The sequence below is a fragment of the Patiria miniata genome, unplaced genomic scaffold (genome assembly GCF_015706575.1).
Source record: "Patiria miniata isolate m_02_andy unplaced genomic scaffold, ASM1570657v1 HiC_scaffold_24, whole genome shotgun sequence".
Classification (NCBI taxonomy): Eukaryota; Metazoa; Echinodermata; class Asteroidea; order Valvatida; family Asterinidae; genus Patiria; species Patiria miniata.
In genome coordinates, this window is record NW_024037063.1 from 8,647,497 (window position 1) to 8,666,803 (window position 19,307).

At 40.5% G+C, this 19,307-nt stretch overlaps 1 protein-coding gene across 1 annotated transcript; it reads left to right on the top strand.

Annotated features, from left to right (window-relative positions):
- The first annotated feature begins 1,632 nt into the window (after window positions 1-1,632).
- LOC119732154 lies at window positions 1,633-16,773 on the top strand. The gene is made up of 5 exons (XM_038205562.1): window positions 1,633-1,789; window positions 5,066-8,996; window positions 11,813-12,045; window positions 13,981-14,131; window positions 15,563-16,773. Exons 2-5 carry the CDS (start codon window positions 5,094-5,096, stop codon window positions 15,698-15,700), a joined length of 4,425 nt encoding a protein of 1,474 aa, XP_038061490.1. The 5' UTR covers window positions 1,633-1,789; window positions 5,066-5,093; the 3' UTR covers window positions 15,701-16,773.
- The last annotated feature ends 2,534 nt before the right edge of the window (window positions 16,774-19,307 follow it).

A 19,307-nucleotide genomic window follows, 5' to 3' on the forward strand; every position in this document is an offset into this window, starting at 1 on the left:
CAAATGTGGCACCATTTTGCATCTAGCCCATCCTCCGTATGCGAAAATTTTCCAAAGGGGAGGGGGGCACCCCCTCCCCTTAGACCTCTCCCCCAGGACGGCGATTCGTATCCACCTAAGTGCCCCCCCCCCCCCCCATCAAATGCTGGTGCCCCCCTGTGCCCCCCCCAGACTGAAAAGTCTGGTGACGCCACTGCCTATCAAATGTCCCCCCCCCCCCCACCCCTCGCTGCTGGTCACGTTTGGTCACGTATACGGGAAAAAAATCGCGAACGGCACGGGGCTAACCTGAGTCGATCCGGGTGAGATACTCGAACGCACCTACACAAAATCAAAGATCCTTTAGCGCCGCGCCGTAGGCGATATGAGGGCGCTAAATACAGCCATTTTTTCCCAGTACATTTTTGGAACTTTGGTACATTGAGCTCACGCGAGATACTCGCTGCATGTGGAGAGACGATACCACACTCAATCCTACGAGGGAAATCCTTACATCCGTACTTACCCATTGAAATGTGCACAAAACACCTCATTGTTGCTATGAGACAAGTCTTTTGAAAAGGCCATCTCAAGTTGACGCGCGCTGGCATTCGAACTGAAGTTTTTAACCGAAGCCGGGACTCCACTTTTATAATGATCACTTCAAAATAAATCTCCAAGCAAAAAGTTATAAATCAAAGTTGTATTGTATTACGTTTAGTGAGTTGAACCCGTTCAGCTTTTACACGGTTTAATTAGTGATCATGTAAATAACGCAGCACTTGTTTAGTTATACATTGCACTACATTAATTATCGTCCAGGTTCAAGGCTTGAAATGAAGTGGACACTGAAACATATTTTGTGCAAAATACCCGTGTATGAAAAAAAAAACTATCACACCATATTGTTTGATTGATTACTCTTGCAAGTTCACTTTCTTGTTTACATGTCCCGTGCTGCAAGCTCGAAGTTGACAACAGAGCGGGACGCTGTTGCTGTGATGTCACTTTGGGCACACATTCTACACTTTAGGGATTTTATAGTATATAAATTATTATCCCAAAGTGTGGCTCAATGAAAACACTTGTACCGACTGTTTGCTAAATAACTGCTTTTATGTATTGAATAAAAAATGAAACACCAAAAACAGAACAATATGAAAGAACTTAATGCTGGCGGCGGCGATGGAAACATTTGGTATTGAAGCAGCCGACCCCGACGCCTCTAGGATGACATCATCGTTTGACAATTAATATGCAAATTAGTATTCAAATAAAAATCAAAGAGGCACGAAAATCACTTACACAAGCAGGACATAAAATGAAAAATAAAGTTAAATTTTTCTCCAGGATGCATTTCAAGGACTGCATTTTTTTGCATTAAAAATGAGTCGCTTACATGCCCAAATGGTTCTGCTCAGTCTACAATAGATACTACACAAACCCACATCAAAGTTGCGTATCACCAGCAACATGCAGAAATGTTGAGGGCTGACAACACGCTATTATTCGACAAATAACGAAGCCTTTCAATGGTCAAGATCCAGTTCAAACTATTACAGTTTTCTTGAATAAGTTTTTATCAAAAACTTGTCATTGCGCGCGAGCGCCATTGGTTCATGTCGCAAGAGGGCGCTGTTCGACGTTAGCGGTTGCAAAAGTGCCATGCCGCGCGCGCGGCGGACGACGTACGTACGATCGACCACCCCATCCACTTTTGACAAGCACATGAGTTAAGTAGGGCGTAATCCAGGCCTTCACTATTCCATGGAGGTAGAATTAGACTATTCCAACATGCAACTGTGAAATAGTAAGTTTTTTTAAGTGTTCGTTTGATAGCAAAATACAACAATACATTAATTGATTGCTTTGGGCAACTCTGTAGAGCGCCAATAATCATATGGAACGAATTTACAAAATGTCCAAAAAGTGCACGTGCTGTTGCTGACACTGTGAGTGACACTGACAGGGACATGATTTGTGCACGTGTGAATAGACATGATACTTGATAGAGCCGGCCTGATAAACTGGAGGTCAACTGCCCCATAATAAATGTCAACTTCACGACTCATCACTGGACTTCCTCCGTTGGAAATAATGTACTATGTAGTATCCATCAGACGCCACTTCAGCGGTTATTTCTGTGGAGAGTCTAGCTCAAGAAATCTGGACAATTTGCTGGGGAAAAATGTTGCAACCTGACGCAACTTTTTTCTTCATATCATCTCAATGATTGAAGGTCATTCATTGCAAACAAGACATGAATCTGGGACTGAGAAACATTTCCAATTTTGTTAGGATATAGGCCTACTTAGAAAATTTTCTTGACACTCCATAGACTTTGTACACAATCATGGAAGTGGTGTCGGGCTGCAACATTTTTTCCTTCCTAACAAAATTGAAAATGTTTCTCAGTCATGTCAGTCCCGGATTCAATTCATGTCTTTTCAACATTTTTGCAATGATTGACCTAATTCATTTTCATTGATGATATCTAATGAAAAAAGGGCATCAGGATGCAACATTCTTTTCCCTCAATTTTAAAGCCACACAGCCATGGCAGCGAAGCATATGCTATGATTTTCCTAAGTTTCCTGAAAAGTTGTCTGAATTTGAAATCAAGACTTTTTAATTTTATTTGATCATGTTGATAGGCCTGTTTGAGATTGAACTTGAAGCTACATATTATTATAACCCCCTAAATCAATTAGTAGGGCCTTCTGTAAAAACTGGAGAAATTAAAAGGTCAGCTGCTAGAAAAGTATCCTGCTGCTGTCACCCTTTTTACCAATGAAAAGCCCTATAAACCACGCAAAAGAACTACTTGGTTTTCAAGCTAGCGATGATAATCAGTATTCCAAAACGTGAAATAAGTCTATCTCATCAGCAGTCTACCGGTATTTAATTCGAAAATTTATAAGTGGTTGGCCCTAGTGTAATTTAGGACCCTGTTCAATGTCAAGAAAACATTACATCTTGCATGTCTCCAACTGCTAAAATAGGGATGAATTTTGCATTTTCTTTAAAAGAATGCTCAAACATGTCAAAATGACTGGTTGAGGCTGGAATTAAAAAAAAATTGGATTGATAAACACCGTTTAAAAAGTATTTTAAAAATTTGGAAAAAATATACATTTAAAGCCTTTTTAGAGGGGTCTCAAACTGGACAGATATGCCATCCCTACATTATGATAGGGGACAGGAGACAGTCATGTCTGCAGGAACTGAATTTTATATTCTTTGGCTTCAAATGATTCAAAATATTTTAATTAAAGCAGTTTTCCATATTTTTTTCATTTGATGTCTCATTCAAATGTAAATAACTTGGGTATTGCTTGAAAAAATAGCATTTGATGGAAAAAACACGACGTTCAAGTGTGCGCACTTAAATACCCCCGTGCTACAGTTCCACGGTTGCTTCATAAAGCACATAGTAGACTACATGTACCACACGGGTAATTCAGTTTAGGGACACTATGTTTAACATGTAACATTTTTTGGAAATCAATGTTGTTGGCAGTCAGTTTTAAAGTATTTCAGGTCTCTTAGTGAGTCTTAGTGTCCTTTTGATACATAATTGAGATACGTTAAATCCATTATCCAATTAAAGGTATCCGGCGGAGTAGATCATTTCCAAAAAGTACATGTAACTGACCAAATCATTGTTAAAAAGCTTACTTGGTAATCCTAACCCCTAATAGTTCCCAGGACTACCCTGCTATATCTGACACAGTCGATTGGCGATGGTTACTCATCATGAGTTTCCTGCTCAATCCAACACAGCCCCACACAACCCAACTTGCCAAGTTGTTGGGTAACTGGAAATATAACATGACTGGCCTGCTCAATACAACAGAATCCAACTGTGTCTTATTTTTCAGTTTCCTGCTGGATCCAACAGAGTCCAACTTGGCATTAATTACCAGTCCCAACAGAATTCCACTCTGACTGTTTTCAGTTGCCTGCTATACAAGGGGTTTTTATGCTCAATCCAACAGGACCCTACAGATATGTACAATAGTTGGATCCTGTTGGATTGAGCAGGGTTAGGGATTATAATAATTATTATTATCTTCAAATAAACTTGAATCCTCGATCCTGATTGGTCGATCCATGGCAACAAGCCGTGCTACATATAACCATGTAGCACGGCCTCAGTCCCTACCGCACTCTGCGTATTGCGCTTTTCTAAGATGCAAGCGCCATTCCGTACAACACGCACGTGCAATAGGATAACCACTGAAAAGTTTGTGTACAGCAGGCCCTGGTGTACAGCATGCGTGCTCAATCTTTACTGTGCATCAACTTTGCTTGAAGATAAATTCGTTATCACGCTCGCGCTCATGGAACAAGGAAAATGTAGTGCGTCTGTGTCCCACATACCACTCGGCCTTCGGCCTCGTGGTAAGTGGGACACAGACGCACTACATTATTCCGTGTTTCACTCGTGCTCGCGGGATAACTTATATGATAGTAATGGCACTAAACCCCCTGCAAAATTATTCCTTCATTCATTTTGAGGAAAACAATAAAAGAAAGCCATTTCCAAAGATGAGTCAGGTGACGCATTTTTGGAAATTGCCGTGATTAGTTTGTTTGTAATTGGGCAAAGCCGTGAATGAGTGCGCGAAAGCGTTGACACAACGCACACCCACGCGCGGTTGCTATTATTCATCGGTTCAGTGCATGACATTGCATAGAGCTGCATCAGCTGAATGAGAATGTGTTCTGCAGGCTGATTTGAGGTACAATTCACAATACGACTCTACCTTTTGAATTGAAATCGAGATCTTAGAATATTGTTTTCTCAGAATATACAGCATTCACAGAGCTAAAACTTCATCAGGTTAGTTGTCAAGCACCTGTCTTTAGGTTTTGAGCACTTTTGTTGCTTCAAACGAAACAAATGCACAAATGACAAATGATCTACTCTACCTTTAGTTGCAAACCTTCCAGGTTACCAAAACTCGATTCGAGCATAGTGCGACAGGTTAAATTTCCCTTCATTCTTTTCAAAGAGATCTGCAAAAGTTACGAATCCCCTTATATTGTAGTCAATCCAGAAGTATTTTTTTTTTACCCTCAGGTTATTCATTTGTCTTGGAGAAATCCCAATGCAACACATGGCATCCAATCGAGATGACAAAGGAGAGCTCTCCTTCTCTGAGTGGTGTGATAGGAAGTTCACCAACATGTACAGCCATGATGAGTTTGCTTCTCCATGCCACAAATCCATCGGACAGACTCCCATCAAAGCACGACTTCAGATGACCCCAGCTAAACAAGATGGAAGAAATGCAGATACCGGTACTCTTGGGCATAAGGGGCACAGGAGAGTAACGCAGCCCCCATTTTTTAGCTGCTCTGATGGCAAGAAGACCAGACCTCGAGACGAGGCTCACTTGCGAGCAACGCAATCAACCAACCCTGAAAGATGGCCTAGAATCTCTCCCAAAGTGTCGCAAAAGGATGTGAAGCCTCCGTCTGCCCGATGCTGTGACAAGATGAAAAGTCTCTCGGTCAGTGACGAGGCAGGCGGGAGCGCACTTGTACATGATGATACACAGCCTGAGACAAACAAGATCTCACCAAGGAATCCAGTTAAGAAGATTGAAAAGATCAAATGCACAGTCTCTGAAGACGTTCTTGATGAGATGGGGGCAAACGAGAAAAAAGCCCGCAGAGTGTCTGTTGACAGTGGGAGCTCTGGCCAGGAGAGTCACGCCTCCAAGCGAACCTTCAGTGAACTGTCCCCAGGTAGGAAACACACCAGAAGCAGAAAGGGAAAGAAGAGGTTGAGAGGATCAGGAATCTGTCCAAAGAAAACAGAGGAGGTGCAACAACAGGCTGTTTGTAGTCCTGATGTCACATCACATGATTGGGACAATTCCAAAATGAGCAGTGGCAGTGACGTGACTAGAGTGATGACAGTTGAGGACATCAGTAACAAGAAGGCTAGTATCCAGACACAAGAAACTCTCTGCACTGCCACTAAGGAGAGATCTAGGACTAAGCCAGGAAAGAACAAAACGGTTGAAAGTGTTTCAATGCAGCCTACTGGCAAAGATAGCTCAGGAAAAGTAAAGTTTCAGATCAAGAGCAAAACAGTGTTCAGTAAAAGCATGTATGTTGATTCGTCAAGAAAATGTGGAGATGTAAGCACATCGACTGGACAGAAACTACATGTAGTGGTAGCAGGGTCAAAAATATCAAGAAAAGATTCTACAGTCGCAAAAGTGGAAGAAACACAATGGAAGGGAGACAGCATATTGACAAGTACATGTATGCATTCATCAAGTTCAAGAAGCCGAGTTGAAGCTGTTACAGGAAAGAAACAAAATGCCAATGAGGAAGGACAAAGATCTGAGTATGCCAAAGAGAAGCCTACCGAGGATAACACAGTTGCAAAAGTGAAGTACCGTAAGGACAGTAAAAAGTCAAGAAGTGGCAAGTGTCCAGAAGAGGTGCGAGTTCCATCAGGTGAATATGATGTTGAGTCTTCAGTGGACAGTGAGGGTACCAAATATGAGACTCAGTTTGCCAAAGCATGGGAGGCAGCTTTTGATGATGGTCCTCAGATATCTAGTAGAGGTGAAAAGGTCGCCAAAGAAGATTGCACTTCAAAATCAGGACCAGCCCAACCTTCTTGTGAAAAGTTATCAAAGAGTAGCAGTAGTACAGGAAAATCAGTGGATAAAGCAAAGGTACACATCGCTGAGCAGAGAAGCAAGAGTGAGGAGTGTGTAAGCAACACCAAGGAAATCCATGTAAAATGCAAAATGGAAAAACACAAGCTTAGTCCACCTACTGCAACAAGCCGTCATGGTGGCCTAGTGGCAGAAAAGAGCTCAGTGAATTCCATCCCAAGAGCAAAAGGTGCCGGCACCAAAGAAGTCCAGGATGGCAAGAAGGTTACAAAAGACAAAAGAGCTGATTGCCGATCTCCATCACCAAAAGACAAGTCATCTGTCGGGGCCAGTTTCTTCACCAAATGTGTGCTTGATTCTGTTCTAAAACCACTGTCCTTGCCTAGATCAGCAGCAAAGGTACGGCCCAAATCAGCAGAGTCAGCCAAGACCACCAGGCGCACTGACCGAACAGGGCATGTGCAGAGGAAGCCGTCACGGCCGACAAGTAAGGTACGACTGGAGCACATCTACCAGGCCTTTGATAATGCAGTAAGCATTGGTTCTGAGGAAGAAGTGGAGGCAGAACCTTTAATTGGCAAGAAATTGGAAACCAAACCTGGAAGTCAACTGAGTAAAGAATCTCAGCCAGAAACCTTTGGCATTCCGGACCACAGGCAGTCTCAAAAGTTCCACCATATATCTCAACATCAGACAGAAAACCAGATAAAGCCGCAACCAGAATCTCTGAATCGGTATTCTAATAAAGAAGCTGAGGATGAAACCATGGAATGCTGCACTAACTCTCAACCATTAACCGGGTTCAAAGTCGATTCCAGGTCTGCAAATCTGGAGGAATCTGTACAAGCTGCAAGCTGTACATCACAGTTTATTCCAAGGAGTGTATCAAGGAATCGAGAAAAAGTATCTCTTGCTGAGGGCAAAAGTAAAGTGTCATCTACACCAGCTATTGATGAGAAGAGTTCTGAAGAGGTTGCTGGAGTTTGTGTCGATGAGAAGACCATGGCCAAGACTGATTACATTGTCGATTGGCTGGATAAGCAGGATCAACCTCGGACAGAATCCAGCAAGGTCACCGGAAGGCAGGACCTGGAACCTGGCGAGGTACCGGATGACTCCTCCTCATCTGATGAAGCCTGGGAACAGCTTGTGGACAGCATCATGAAGGGAAACAATGAAGAAATCTTCAGTAGCCCTTACTGCAAGCGGGTGTCACAGCAGAAACGGCACGCCTCTGGCATCAGGTCTGTTGCCCCATTTAGATCTAGCTCTTTTCCTGTAGAGCTAGAATTCAAGCCGAGAATTTCTACAAGTCAGAAGAACGTGGCAACTGTGTCGCCCTACTACGTCCATCCTCCTGCTCCTCAGCCCATGAAATCCTCAGCGTGCACCTGGTCTGGACCAATGCCAGACTTCCTGGATGAAAACAACTCTTTGAACCCTTCCGCACGACCATTTCATCCATTCAATTCAACCCAGAAACCTTCAGATGTCACCCATTCCATGAACACCATGGGTAGCTTCTCTGCGTTGCAAGGGAAGCGAGAAAATACCAAGACAACACCAGCCAGGGTTCTTGAAAGAGCCCCTGGGGATTATCCAGGCAACAGAGACTCTAGTCCAACAATCATGCACGGCGATGCTCTCCCGGCCTCTAGTAATGCCCAAAAAATCCAACCTGTATTTAACGTCCCACCACGATTTCTCCGTCTTGCTCAGCTCCAATCTTGCAAAGGTCAGCCAGTAAACGTGCACGTAAGCTCTCGTCTGCCTTCCAGTCCAGAGTGTGTCTACTCTAAAGGAATCTGTCGAGAGAACTTGGTGTCCACATCAAGGACTCCATCATTGATACCGCAGTCATCAACCTCAAGCCTGTCAGTGATGACTTCCAAAGCATCGTCAAGATCCTGGACATTGGGCTCGCTTGGCTGGTCTTCCTCACTTACCCGGACCCCCGGCACCATCACTCCAACTAGGTTCACTCCCTGGACCAATGAGGTCTCCACTCCAAGTCCCTGGAAGACGTGCCACGCTCCCAAAGATACGTCAGTGGAGCTCTGTCCCATAGTCGATTATCCTGTCTGCTCGGTCCCCTACATAGACACCCACTGCCACATTGACTTCCTGTTCCAGCGCTCGGAGTTCCATGGCACTTTTGAGAAGTTCTCAAGGATTCATAACTTCCCTCCAAACTACGCGGGCTGTCTTGCGGTGTTCTGCACACCAGAGGGGTTTGAGCAGGGAGCACTGTGGAAGGATCTTGTGATGGAGAAGAACATCTGGATGGCTTTTGGATGCCATCCTCATCATGCAAAGAGCTACGATGGCATAGTGGAGGAGAATATCATCAGACGCATGAGACATCCGAAGGTCAGTTTGAAGATTTACTCTAAATAGAACTCCCTTGTAATACTAATAGGTGTCCCTTTTCAAAATGACAATGGGCTTCAGGGCTGCTTTTAGGAAGGATCATCTTTAGAGGGCATTATCTCCCAAAAATCATTGCTTAACCCCCCAAAAAAGAACAGAAAATGAAAGATGATAGAATAAGCTTTTAATTGACCTTGGAGAGTTGTGAGTATTTTAAATAATTTTTGGAAGTACGCATAATTATAAATTGGGTCAATAGGAGTCAATTTGCAGGTCTGCATCCTAGCAAATAATGTTATTGCCATGATACAGCGCCCTCATTGGCTAAACTATATGTTTTTATCCAATTGACATTCTTATCCAGTTGCACATTTCAGAAGTGAGCCCTCTTGTGGTCTCTTGCATTTTCGCATATTTTTTTTCTCAATTTTATATTCAAGAGTTGAAGGATAGTCAGTGGTAGAACTGGTGGTGGGAAGTTGGAGGGGGCTAGACCCCAAGGGCTTGGAGAATTTGTCTTTATTGAAAAAAAAAGTACATGTAATTTTGAAGGAAAACTAAAGGAAATTTTACGCGACAACATATTTTTTTCATGAACTCTGTCTTTAATCTACTTTATGAGACCATTCAACTGTTTTCCTCTTAAAAGAAGGGTGAAGAGATATGTGATGCAGTAATCTTGTAATTTTTTTTTCAACCTCGTCCCCAGTGCTTTCTTTATTTCCAACCTCGTTTCCAATAGTAAGCCCTGGATAGGAAACTTTCTTCCTGTATCCTGATTCGATACCGCAATTTATATAATATTAATAATACCAGATTTTCATAAACTCTGTCTTACAGAGGTAGATCAGAAATGAAGCATATGTAGGCATAATCATTTCTGGCAAAAATGACATACTCTGTAGCACAGGTAATTTTTAACAGCCGCATACATTAATAATGCTCTTAATTAACAAAATTTGTTCCGACAAAAGGGTAAATTGGTAATAGTAAATGTCTGAAGTCCAACTGTAAGTTCACTCTGGGTCTGATTGATCCGATAAACCAGATATTCAGGATAATTAAAGAAATTGAACTTTATTTTGTTTGATTAAGGGTTGATCATACAATGTGCGTGTATCTGATTAAAATTTTAAGTGGGCTTTTTTTAAACTTACATGTAGATGACAATGTATTCCTCCTTTGTGCAGTAACATTTTTCTGCTTTAGAATATTCAGGATAATTAAAGAAATTGAACTTTATTTTGTTTGATTAAGGGTTAATCATACAATGCGTGTGTATCTGGTTAAAATTTTAAGTGGGCTTTGTTGAAACTTAGCTTTGTTGAAACTTAGATGACAATGTCTTCCTACTTCGTGCAAATTGTTCCTCTTTAGAATATTAACTCAGCATAATGTAGCATCAAAATGCAATATACTATTTAATATCATGTCCCAGTGTTTCAGTTGGTCTCTTACAAATCTGCTGATTTGTAATGTTTGTTTTGCAAATTTGCAACCTCCATTTTTACCCAAAGCTTTACAGAAACAAAAACATGCCTTGAATCAAGGACCATAATATTCAAACCAAGGAAATGTTAGGCAGGGTGGTCCAACAAAAGTTTACACTTTTTCAGAGGCAGATTTCTCAAATTTGAAGCTCTAGACATGTTGAAATTGTTCCTAAACGATATTCCTAAAAGATATTCCTAAACTACAAGATCTTGGTCGTATATATGGTGAAAACGGCGTTGAAAATAAAGCTCAAGTTAAGAAATAGCGGTCCTTTACAAAAGAATAGTCCAAAACTAGTTTGTCCACCCTATGGCAGTCATTTAGACATAATTATTGCAGTTGTTAATGCGTGCAATGCTATTGTGTTGACTGTAACTTATAGACTTGTGTGCAGACAAACTGGTTTTTGACCATCTTTCTTTAAACCATTGCCATTTCTTAACTTAGGCTGCATTTTCAGCACCGTTTTCACCATATACCACAAAGATACAGTATAGTTTAGGAATAACTTAAAACAATTTTAACATGTCTTCCCGATTCCGATTATTCTGCATCTGAAAAAGTGTAAATGTTTTTTTGGGGTCACCCTTTACAGTGTAAGTATTTCTGCAGTGTCATAGTCAAAATGACCTCAAGTCTGGCAAAAGCAAATCACAAATTGTTAAAAAAGTCCAGTCACAAGTACGGTAAAGGGGGATGAGCAGATAACAGAGAAATACATTTGGCATTGTTTGATGCGAATAATATGTGCCATGACTGAGACTGAAGGACTTGCGATGCCATTGTGAGAACTTGTCTGGACTGCAACACTGCAATGCAGATTTTGTTAAGCATTCATTAATTTAGTTTATTTTAATGAATGGGAGGTTTGCGGTAACACCATGTGAATGAAATCTCTTAGTGAGTTGTGTGGTTCTGAGAAGAACCAGTTGGCAATCCTTCTGATTTGAGGTGTGATCACACCCCCACACCATCGCACACCTACATGTAAAAAGCTTCCTGAGAAGTGGGAATAATTGCACGCCTGAATTTCCCTGGACCACAGATCACACACCTAAAAAGCCACACACCTAGAAAACACACACACCTAGAAAAATCCAGGTGTGCCTTTTTCCACACACCTGTGATTTTCAAATCAGAAGGACTGCGTTGGTTCAACTCGACGTTTCGAACAGTATGCTCTGCTTGTTGTCAGTCTCCTGATCTATCATTCACATGGTGTTACCGCAAACCTCCCATTCATGGATCATGTCCACCATGCAATCCCTCAAGTCTTATTCAGTTTATTTAAGTTTGTTTTCTTGACTTCTTTTTTCGACCAGGCCATAGCATTAGGAGAGATAGGCTTAGACTATTCCAACCGTTGCACGTCCGACAGACCCTTGCAGATCGAGGTGTTTCGGAGGCAGTTGAGGATTGCCCTGCAGATGGGCAAGCCACTAGTGATCCATAGCCGGGACGCGGAACACGACACACTCAGCATCATGAAAGAAATTGTGCCGAGAAACTACAAGATCCATCGACACTGCTTCACTGGCTCCCCGCAAGAGGCTAGGTATTCTGTTGTCTGTATACATGTACTTGCCAGTGTTGTAGTCAATACCTCCTCTGAGACCTCACGAAATAAGTACTTACATAATAATAAATGATTCGAGTTCATTAAAATGTGCATGAAGAAAGACTCACAATTTTTGGCTTGTTTTCATGTAAAAGTTTGATTTTAAAATAATCCCTTTATTGACAAAATTGGATCTAAAACTGGCCTTGAAAAGATGCTTAACCCTAACTCTCCACTGTTTTTTACTAAGTACTGGACCAAGCCTGCCAAAATCCATCAATCACACAGCTTCCACTGCATGCTTTGCTTTAAGCCTCCAGTATCAAGTCCATCATATTCCATCAATATTTAGTCAAACCAGGCCTGCAGGACCAAGTCCCGGCCCCAAAATCTATCAAAATGGGGGGAGGGGGGGGGGGTGGATTTTGATGGAGTTGGGGAGGCCCTGACTCCGAAGGAAAAAAAACAGGTTGAAAGTTGACTGCAAAATTATATCGTTTTTCTTTCATCAAAGTTTCATGGCACAAAATGTATTGAAAGACTGATAGTTTGTTGTTGAATATTGTACCCGGTAGCAATTGAAAAAAAATAAAATAATGAAGTCTCGTCTCGACAGCTCTTGAAACAAATGTCTCGACTGCAAAACTGATACATGTATATTTGTCAGAATTATATTATAAACTGACTTGTGTAGGCCAAAAAAAGGGCTTCTGTTTCTGGTATGGAGCTTGCCCTAAAAGTGGTGCGGCAACGCAACGCTTTGGGTTTTTTTACCCTTTTTTTTCCTTTAAATGTTGGCTGATGACTGCATATGGTTATTATTGTTATTATTAAACAAAACAAACCAGGTAGGGTGGGAAAAGTGCAAGCACTATAAGTTGCTTTACTGGGCGACCCCTACACACCTGAAGCATCGACGAAGAACACAGAATCAAGAGAAAACAATAAAAAAAACTAAAAAAAAAAAAACTGAGAAAACAAGAACATGTGTGATCGACAAAAAACTGGACAATAATGAGCCCGACAAAATTTAGTGCAAAATATATGGAAGCCAAGAGAGGCCACATAAAGCTTACATCGTAACCCCGTCTAAAAACATGTTAAAATTGTGCAGCAGCAGGATTCCAGTCAAACCAGTGAGTTTGGCGGTTTTGAGACATCATCTTACATTTAATTTAAAAAAAAACTTTTAATTTTGCCGACGCGCATGGCTACGGTGAAGCGTGTGCATACGAGAAACCAGAGACTTTTGGGGGCGTTAAGTTTCAGCTCAGTGGATACAATTTGATTTCTAGACAAAGAGAAAAGCAATCACAATTTTGGGGCGGTCTCTGGATTCAATTATTGTTTTCCTCCCAGTGAAACCATTTCAGAAGGAATAATTTCACAGGATATTTGGTACCAGTCCCATCTTCACTTTGAGCAAAGATTTTCTCATTAAATCGTTAGGTTCATTCCAGCGTAATTGCAAATGTCCCTACATGCGGTGTTTCTTACTAGATTACGTATGCGGTTAATGTCATGTCCATGCAATCAGTTTGTTTTGTCTCCGATCCGTCAATTTGGTCTTCCTGTATCTGTTTGTCTGTTGTGTGTGTGCGTATGTGTGCTTGTCAGTCTGTCTGATTTAAATATCTCATCATTTCACAGCATTTCTTTATTTAGTTATTATTTAAAGGCATCTATAGATACAAGCTTCTGCTTACAGAATATGACTTCATGTATGTGCCACAATTGTATATTTCCTTATTATAATATTGTTATTTCTTGTATATTCAATTGTGCTGTGCAGAATGGAAATAAATGTGAACTGAAAAAAAAATGTTATTACTCGCTGAATTAGTCCATAACAGTTGTTAAATTTTGTTTTGTAACTATCGACTAAAGGTGAAATTTGTCCCTCTGCAATTATTTTATATTTTGGTGTGGCAGGAACTTCTTCCAAGCCTTTCCGAATTCCTTTATTGGCTTGACGGCACTGGTCACCTTCCCCTCAGCGTTCCCAGTTCATCGCACGGCTACGGAAATCCCGCTCGGCAAAATCCTACTGGAGACGGATGCTCCGTACTTTCTCCCAAAGCAGGTACAGAAAGTACTTCAATTTACTCAAATAGAATCAATTAGAATCAGTCTTTAGCATGCGAGGATACATTGTCTAGAGGATAGAGTGGGGAAATCCTTATTAGCGACTTCTTAATATCTGGCAGGACAGATTTGTAAAAATAAGTGGCCTTTCAAAGAGCTAAAAATAAAATGAAAATCTTACTTTCTTCATTTTGGACATTTAAAATGCATTGTCTGTGCTGCTAAATTTGTGCATTAATTTTTACAAAAGCTCCTTTCTTTTCTATTTTTTTGCATCTGCAATCCTCTTAAAAAGGCTTTTATTGTTGGTTGCTTATGTGCGTGAAGGGAGTAGACTGGTTTGTGGTTATCGCATTAGCAATTCTGATTGAGGCCGGAACTAGTCTACCCTGTGTAAAGTAAAGTAAATATTACTAAACAGGGGACGATTTTTGTTGGTGGTGGTGGTGGTGTCTCATTCCAAAGTGAACAACTTTTGCATGACTAGACAACTTAGTAATTTAAGATAAGTATTTGCCTCTGAAGAAGGCCTTGCTAAGACTGAATTATCAGGACACTTTAATTCTTTGATTTTGAAGATAAATGTTGTTTGTTCAGGGTAAAATTAGAAGAAAGGGAAAACACAAGTGCCCAGGGAAATACAAGTGCCCTTCACACTCTTGAGTTTGTTAACATAGTTCATGCACTCGGGAGCAGGATGATAATGAATTTAAGAAGGCCTTGCTAAGGCTGAATTATCAGGACACTTTAATTCTTTGATTGTGAAGATAAATGTTGTTTGTTCAGGGTGAAATTAGAAGATAGCGCTGAACAGTGCACATGGTCCAGGGAAATACAATTGCCCTTCACTTGATTTCACTCGAGTTTTTTAACATAGTTTATGCACTCGGGAGCAGGATGATAATGAAGAATAAATTCAGTTTGTACAAGTCCCGGTATAGACCTACACAATTGAGAGCGATGTAGGATGTGTATTAATTCCCTCAGGACTGGATCACTCAAAATGAATCAGATTTGGTCCTAGGATCTATTTCCCCCCCCCCCCCCCCCAAAAGACTCCAATCCCGTCTTGGAAATTTTGACCCAGGAATTTCTGAGCATACATGTACATGTACTTCACTCCGTATGCACACAAGCTATGCTCGGAACTTGATCAGGTGCGAGTGCCCAGGTTCCAACAGACTGCGTATGATGTTGATAGCACCTGCCTCTACCGCCATACAGCGGCTTGGCTGCAACTGGGTCAAGACTACTACAGATTTGGAAAGTAGGGGCTGGGGATATCATTGGACACATGAGGTGCTGGAGTTGGGTAAATTTGCTAACAAATACAACTACACGCAAGTTGTGTTGAAGCATTCCCACTTTAGCAACACCTTTTTGAGTCAGATTTTCCTTCATGTGTTTCGTTCTTTATTTCATTCCACAGTGTCCTCGCGTCATGCGCTGGGCCAACCCCAGCATGGCTGTGTTTGTAGCGGTCCGCATCGCTCAGCTGAGAGGCATTCCCTTAGATGAGGTTCTCTACGCCGTCCGTAGGAACACCACAGAGATGTATGGTATCTAGGAAAAAAAACCACATCAGGTGCAGGAAGCGTTGTGCTAGTGAAGATAGATTAGGCTTGGGCAACTCCTTAATTTTTGGAATCGATTCCAATTCCATTCAGGAGTCAAGATTCCATCCGGAATTAATACCAAATTTACCCATCAACAAAAGCCGTGCGAAAAAACCTCTGTACATGACTAATGAGCTACATGTATATTGTTGAATCACTAACGCAAATTAGTCATTTAGAGGGGTAATCCTCTTAAAATATGCAAATCTTTCGTTTCAAATTGCCTGGAATCTCTTTGGTGGACTGGAACTGTTACTACTGGCAATCGATTCATCAAAAAAGTGGAGTCTCAATTTTCATTTTATTCTAGAGTTGCCAAAGTGTAAGGAGTCATCTTATTACAGGGGTGTGAAATCTCAGCTTTAAAGCTGATTTCAGCATTTTTTGTTTTGGATTTTTGCTTTTTTTCCCCTCACTTGCTGTGTACAAAATATTAGGAGATTTCCAAAGTTCAGCTTTTTTACACCTTTTTTGGCTGTTTTCAGCTATTTTTATCAGTGGTCACTCACACCCCTGTTACTATTCCGGAAAGATTGCTGTGGTAAAGTTACTGGCACTGTTGAAAATGATAACTTTGTTCAGGGAAGTTTCCTAGGAAGTTGTTCAGAATTCTTCAACAATTCCCAATACAATTTTGCCATGCTGATAAATGTTACACAACTTATTCCAAATACTTTTTGAGTTGCCTCAAATGTAGCCAGAATGACACCAGTACGCATAGTGATGGCACACGACTAACTGATGAAGCCAATTCCAAATTCATTTGGAAAATATGTTTGTTGCCTTTTCTTACTTTATTACCTAATGGTTAAAAAGGGGCCTCCGATTGCCCAAGTACTTAATTTTCACAGTTGAAATGACAGCAAATCAGTAACTCTGTAATTACTACGATGATATCACCATTAAAGCCAGAGTCCATCATTTGCAGCTATCCAAAAAATAACTGTATTTATTGTTGAAAAACATACTTGGTTGAAAGATAGTAAGGGGACTATGCTCCCTGTGAAATTATTCTTTCTGACAAGCTGTCATTTTGAAGAAATCAATGAAAGAAGGCCTTTCCAACGGTGCGTCTTAAGAAGCACCGTTGAAAATTAGTAGTTCGTTTTTTTCAATAGGGAAAGTGCGCGCAAGCGTTGGCACAACGCACACACACGCGGGGTTGCTATAATTCGTCGGATCGGTGCGCGACATCGCATAGCTGCAACGGCTCAGTGAGAACGTGTCTCGGGCGCTGAATTCAGGCCCAATTCAAAACATGATTCAGCAACTTTTGATTTGAAATCAAGATCCTAGAATGTTGTTTTTCTCGAAATATACAGCTGAAGCTGAGCTGAAACTTCATCAGGTTAGCTGTTCAGCCCCCTTCTTTAGAATTTGAGCACTATTGTTGCTTCAAACGAACAAAATGCACAAATTACAAATGATGGACTATCCCTTAAAATGATATTCATTTATAATTTGTTCATCATACAGACTTTCATGTACTATTCTCAGAATCCAGGCTGCCCCAATTACACTTTTGTAAAGGTTACTGCTTCCAAAGATGACTTTGTAGACATTTGTACAGAGATTTTGAGAACAACATTGTTGTGTATTGTGCTTTAGATAATATTTGTTCACTGTGCACATTGTTTGAAGACAAAAGTTAAAGTGAAAATGTTGAAAGGCTGTTGGCATATTGAAAGCTTTCTAATTCTGTGTTTATTTGAATTGAGTGGGAAAATAATGCAATGTATAATGGGTTGAAAATGCAACATATAATGGGTTGACAAAACTTCAATATTCATGAAGGAAAGTTGTATTCACCGCGGGCAAAAAATAATCACAATGTTGAGTTTGCTGTATTCCAGTGTTTTTCAACGAAATCTTGTTTGCCATGATTGGAAATGAAGGCTGTACATGATGTATGCTTGTTGTTTGATCATTTGCAATGCATGCATACACTCATTATAAGCAGCCATTACCAATGGCAGGCATCAGGCCACAGTGGCTGGTATTTTTTAACTTGCAGGACATCGGACAATAATTGGGAAGAGTTTTGACAGCCCAAGATTGTTTTTATATCTAGCAAATTGACGAATGTCCTTAAAACCCTCCTATGCAAACATAAAATCTGTGCCAAGTAGTCCTTTCAGTCAAAATCAAACAAGTGACTGTTTTCAACAGTTAAGAATACCCAGCCTACTTAAAGTAGGATTGCATGACTGGCTGGGACTGTTTAAGTAACTTGATACAGCTATGCTTTGACCCCCAGTGAGTGAAGCCTGCTTTGTCTGTTGACCCAGCACGAATGACTAGTCACAGTGCTTGCTTTGACATGATCTGACTGTTGGTGACTAGCCTTTGTTAAAACTATAGCCTGATATAGCAAGGGAAGTGGAAGTGAATTTCGACTAGTGTTTAAAAGGAATATACATCATTTGCTTTTGCTGTAATTTTTAGCAATGGATGGAATTGGGGGGTTGGAAATATATAGCAAATATAGTTACACTGACTTTTTTGAGGTTTTGGGTTCGAAAATGCTATAAAAACCAAGAAAAACAATAATTTTCCTGTAGTCTGGTTCCCTGACTCCATATACGAAGAAACAGAGCAGTTTACATACATTGGGGAATTGTACCTGGCTGTACCCGTTCATAGGTGTGTAATCGATTGCAAACAATTGTGATGGTCAATTGGGGCCAGTATTTGAAAAAAAAACCCAGTTTTTTCCAACGCTGGTGGTCCGTTGGAAATTGATACAAAAATACCACTTTTCTTGAAAATGACAGTATGCTTTACACTGTCATTCACTAACAGTCCAGCAAGGTATTTCAAAATGATTTGGTAGTTTTATTTTTTGATGTTTGCAAATGTTGTATTTTCCCTTTAAATAGCAGGAGGGTTAATCTTCATTAAAAACCTTCCATGATGTAGGACACAATTCAGAGAAACGTGCCTTCTTTAATTCTGTCAGTGATTTTTTTTGCAATGGTCTATGTATATCATCAAGGAATGATGTGCCTTATGTTGTACACGAAAAATACTTGATGTCTTTGCCAGTGGCCAGGTATTACCACTTTGTATAAAAGTAAAACAAAAGATTTTGCACAGGGTATTTAAACCCAAAAAATGTAGAAATAAGAAAACTTCAAAATGTATGTTCCACTTTTTCTAGTGTTAATCCCACAGTTCAAAAGCATTCAAAAACTGATTTTTAATGTTTAGTTTTATGAAATCTGTCCAACATTTTCTGAATTTTCTCCGTCCGCTTACGATTGTCTTCTAGTTGAGTTACATGTACTGTACTGTTTATACAAATAATCAATAGCTAATGTAAAGATTCATAATATGCACTAGGGTGAAGTTCTTGTCCTTGTTCAGTTTATTACCTAAGTACTTTTGGGCACTTGCTTTTTATCATGATATTGACGAATACATGTATTGACAGTAGTTCTGCCCATTAATTTTTTTTTAGTTGTTGAAAGCTAAGTGGCTTTGTAAACATTTCTTTTCTTTGCCTTTTTTTTCTCATCAGAGAGCCGTTGTTGATGAATTTATTAAACAATAATGTTC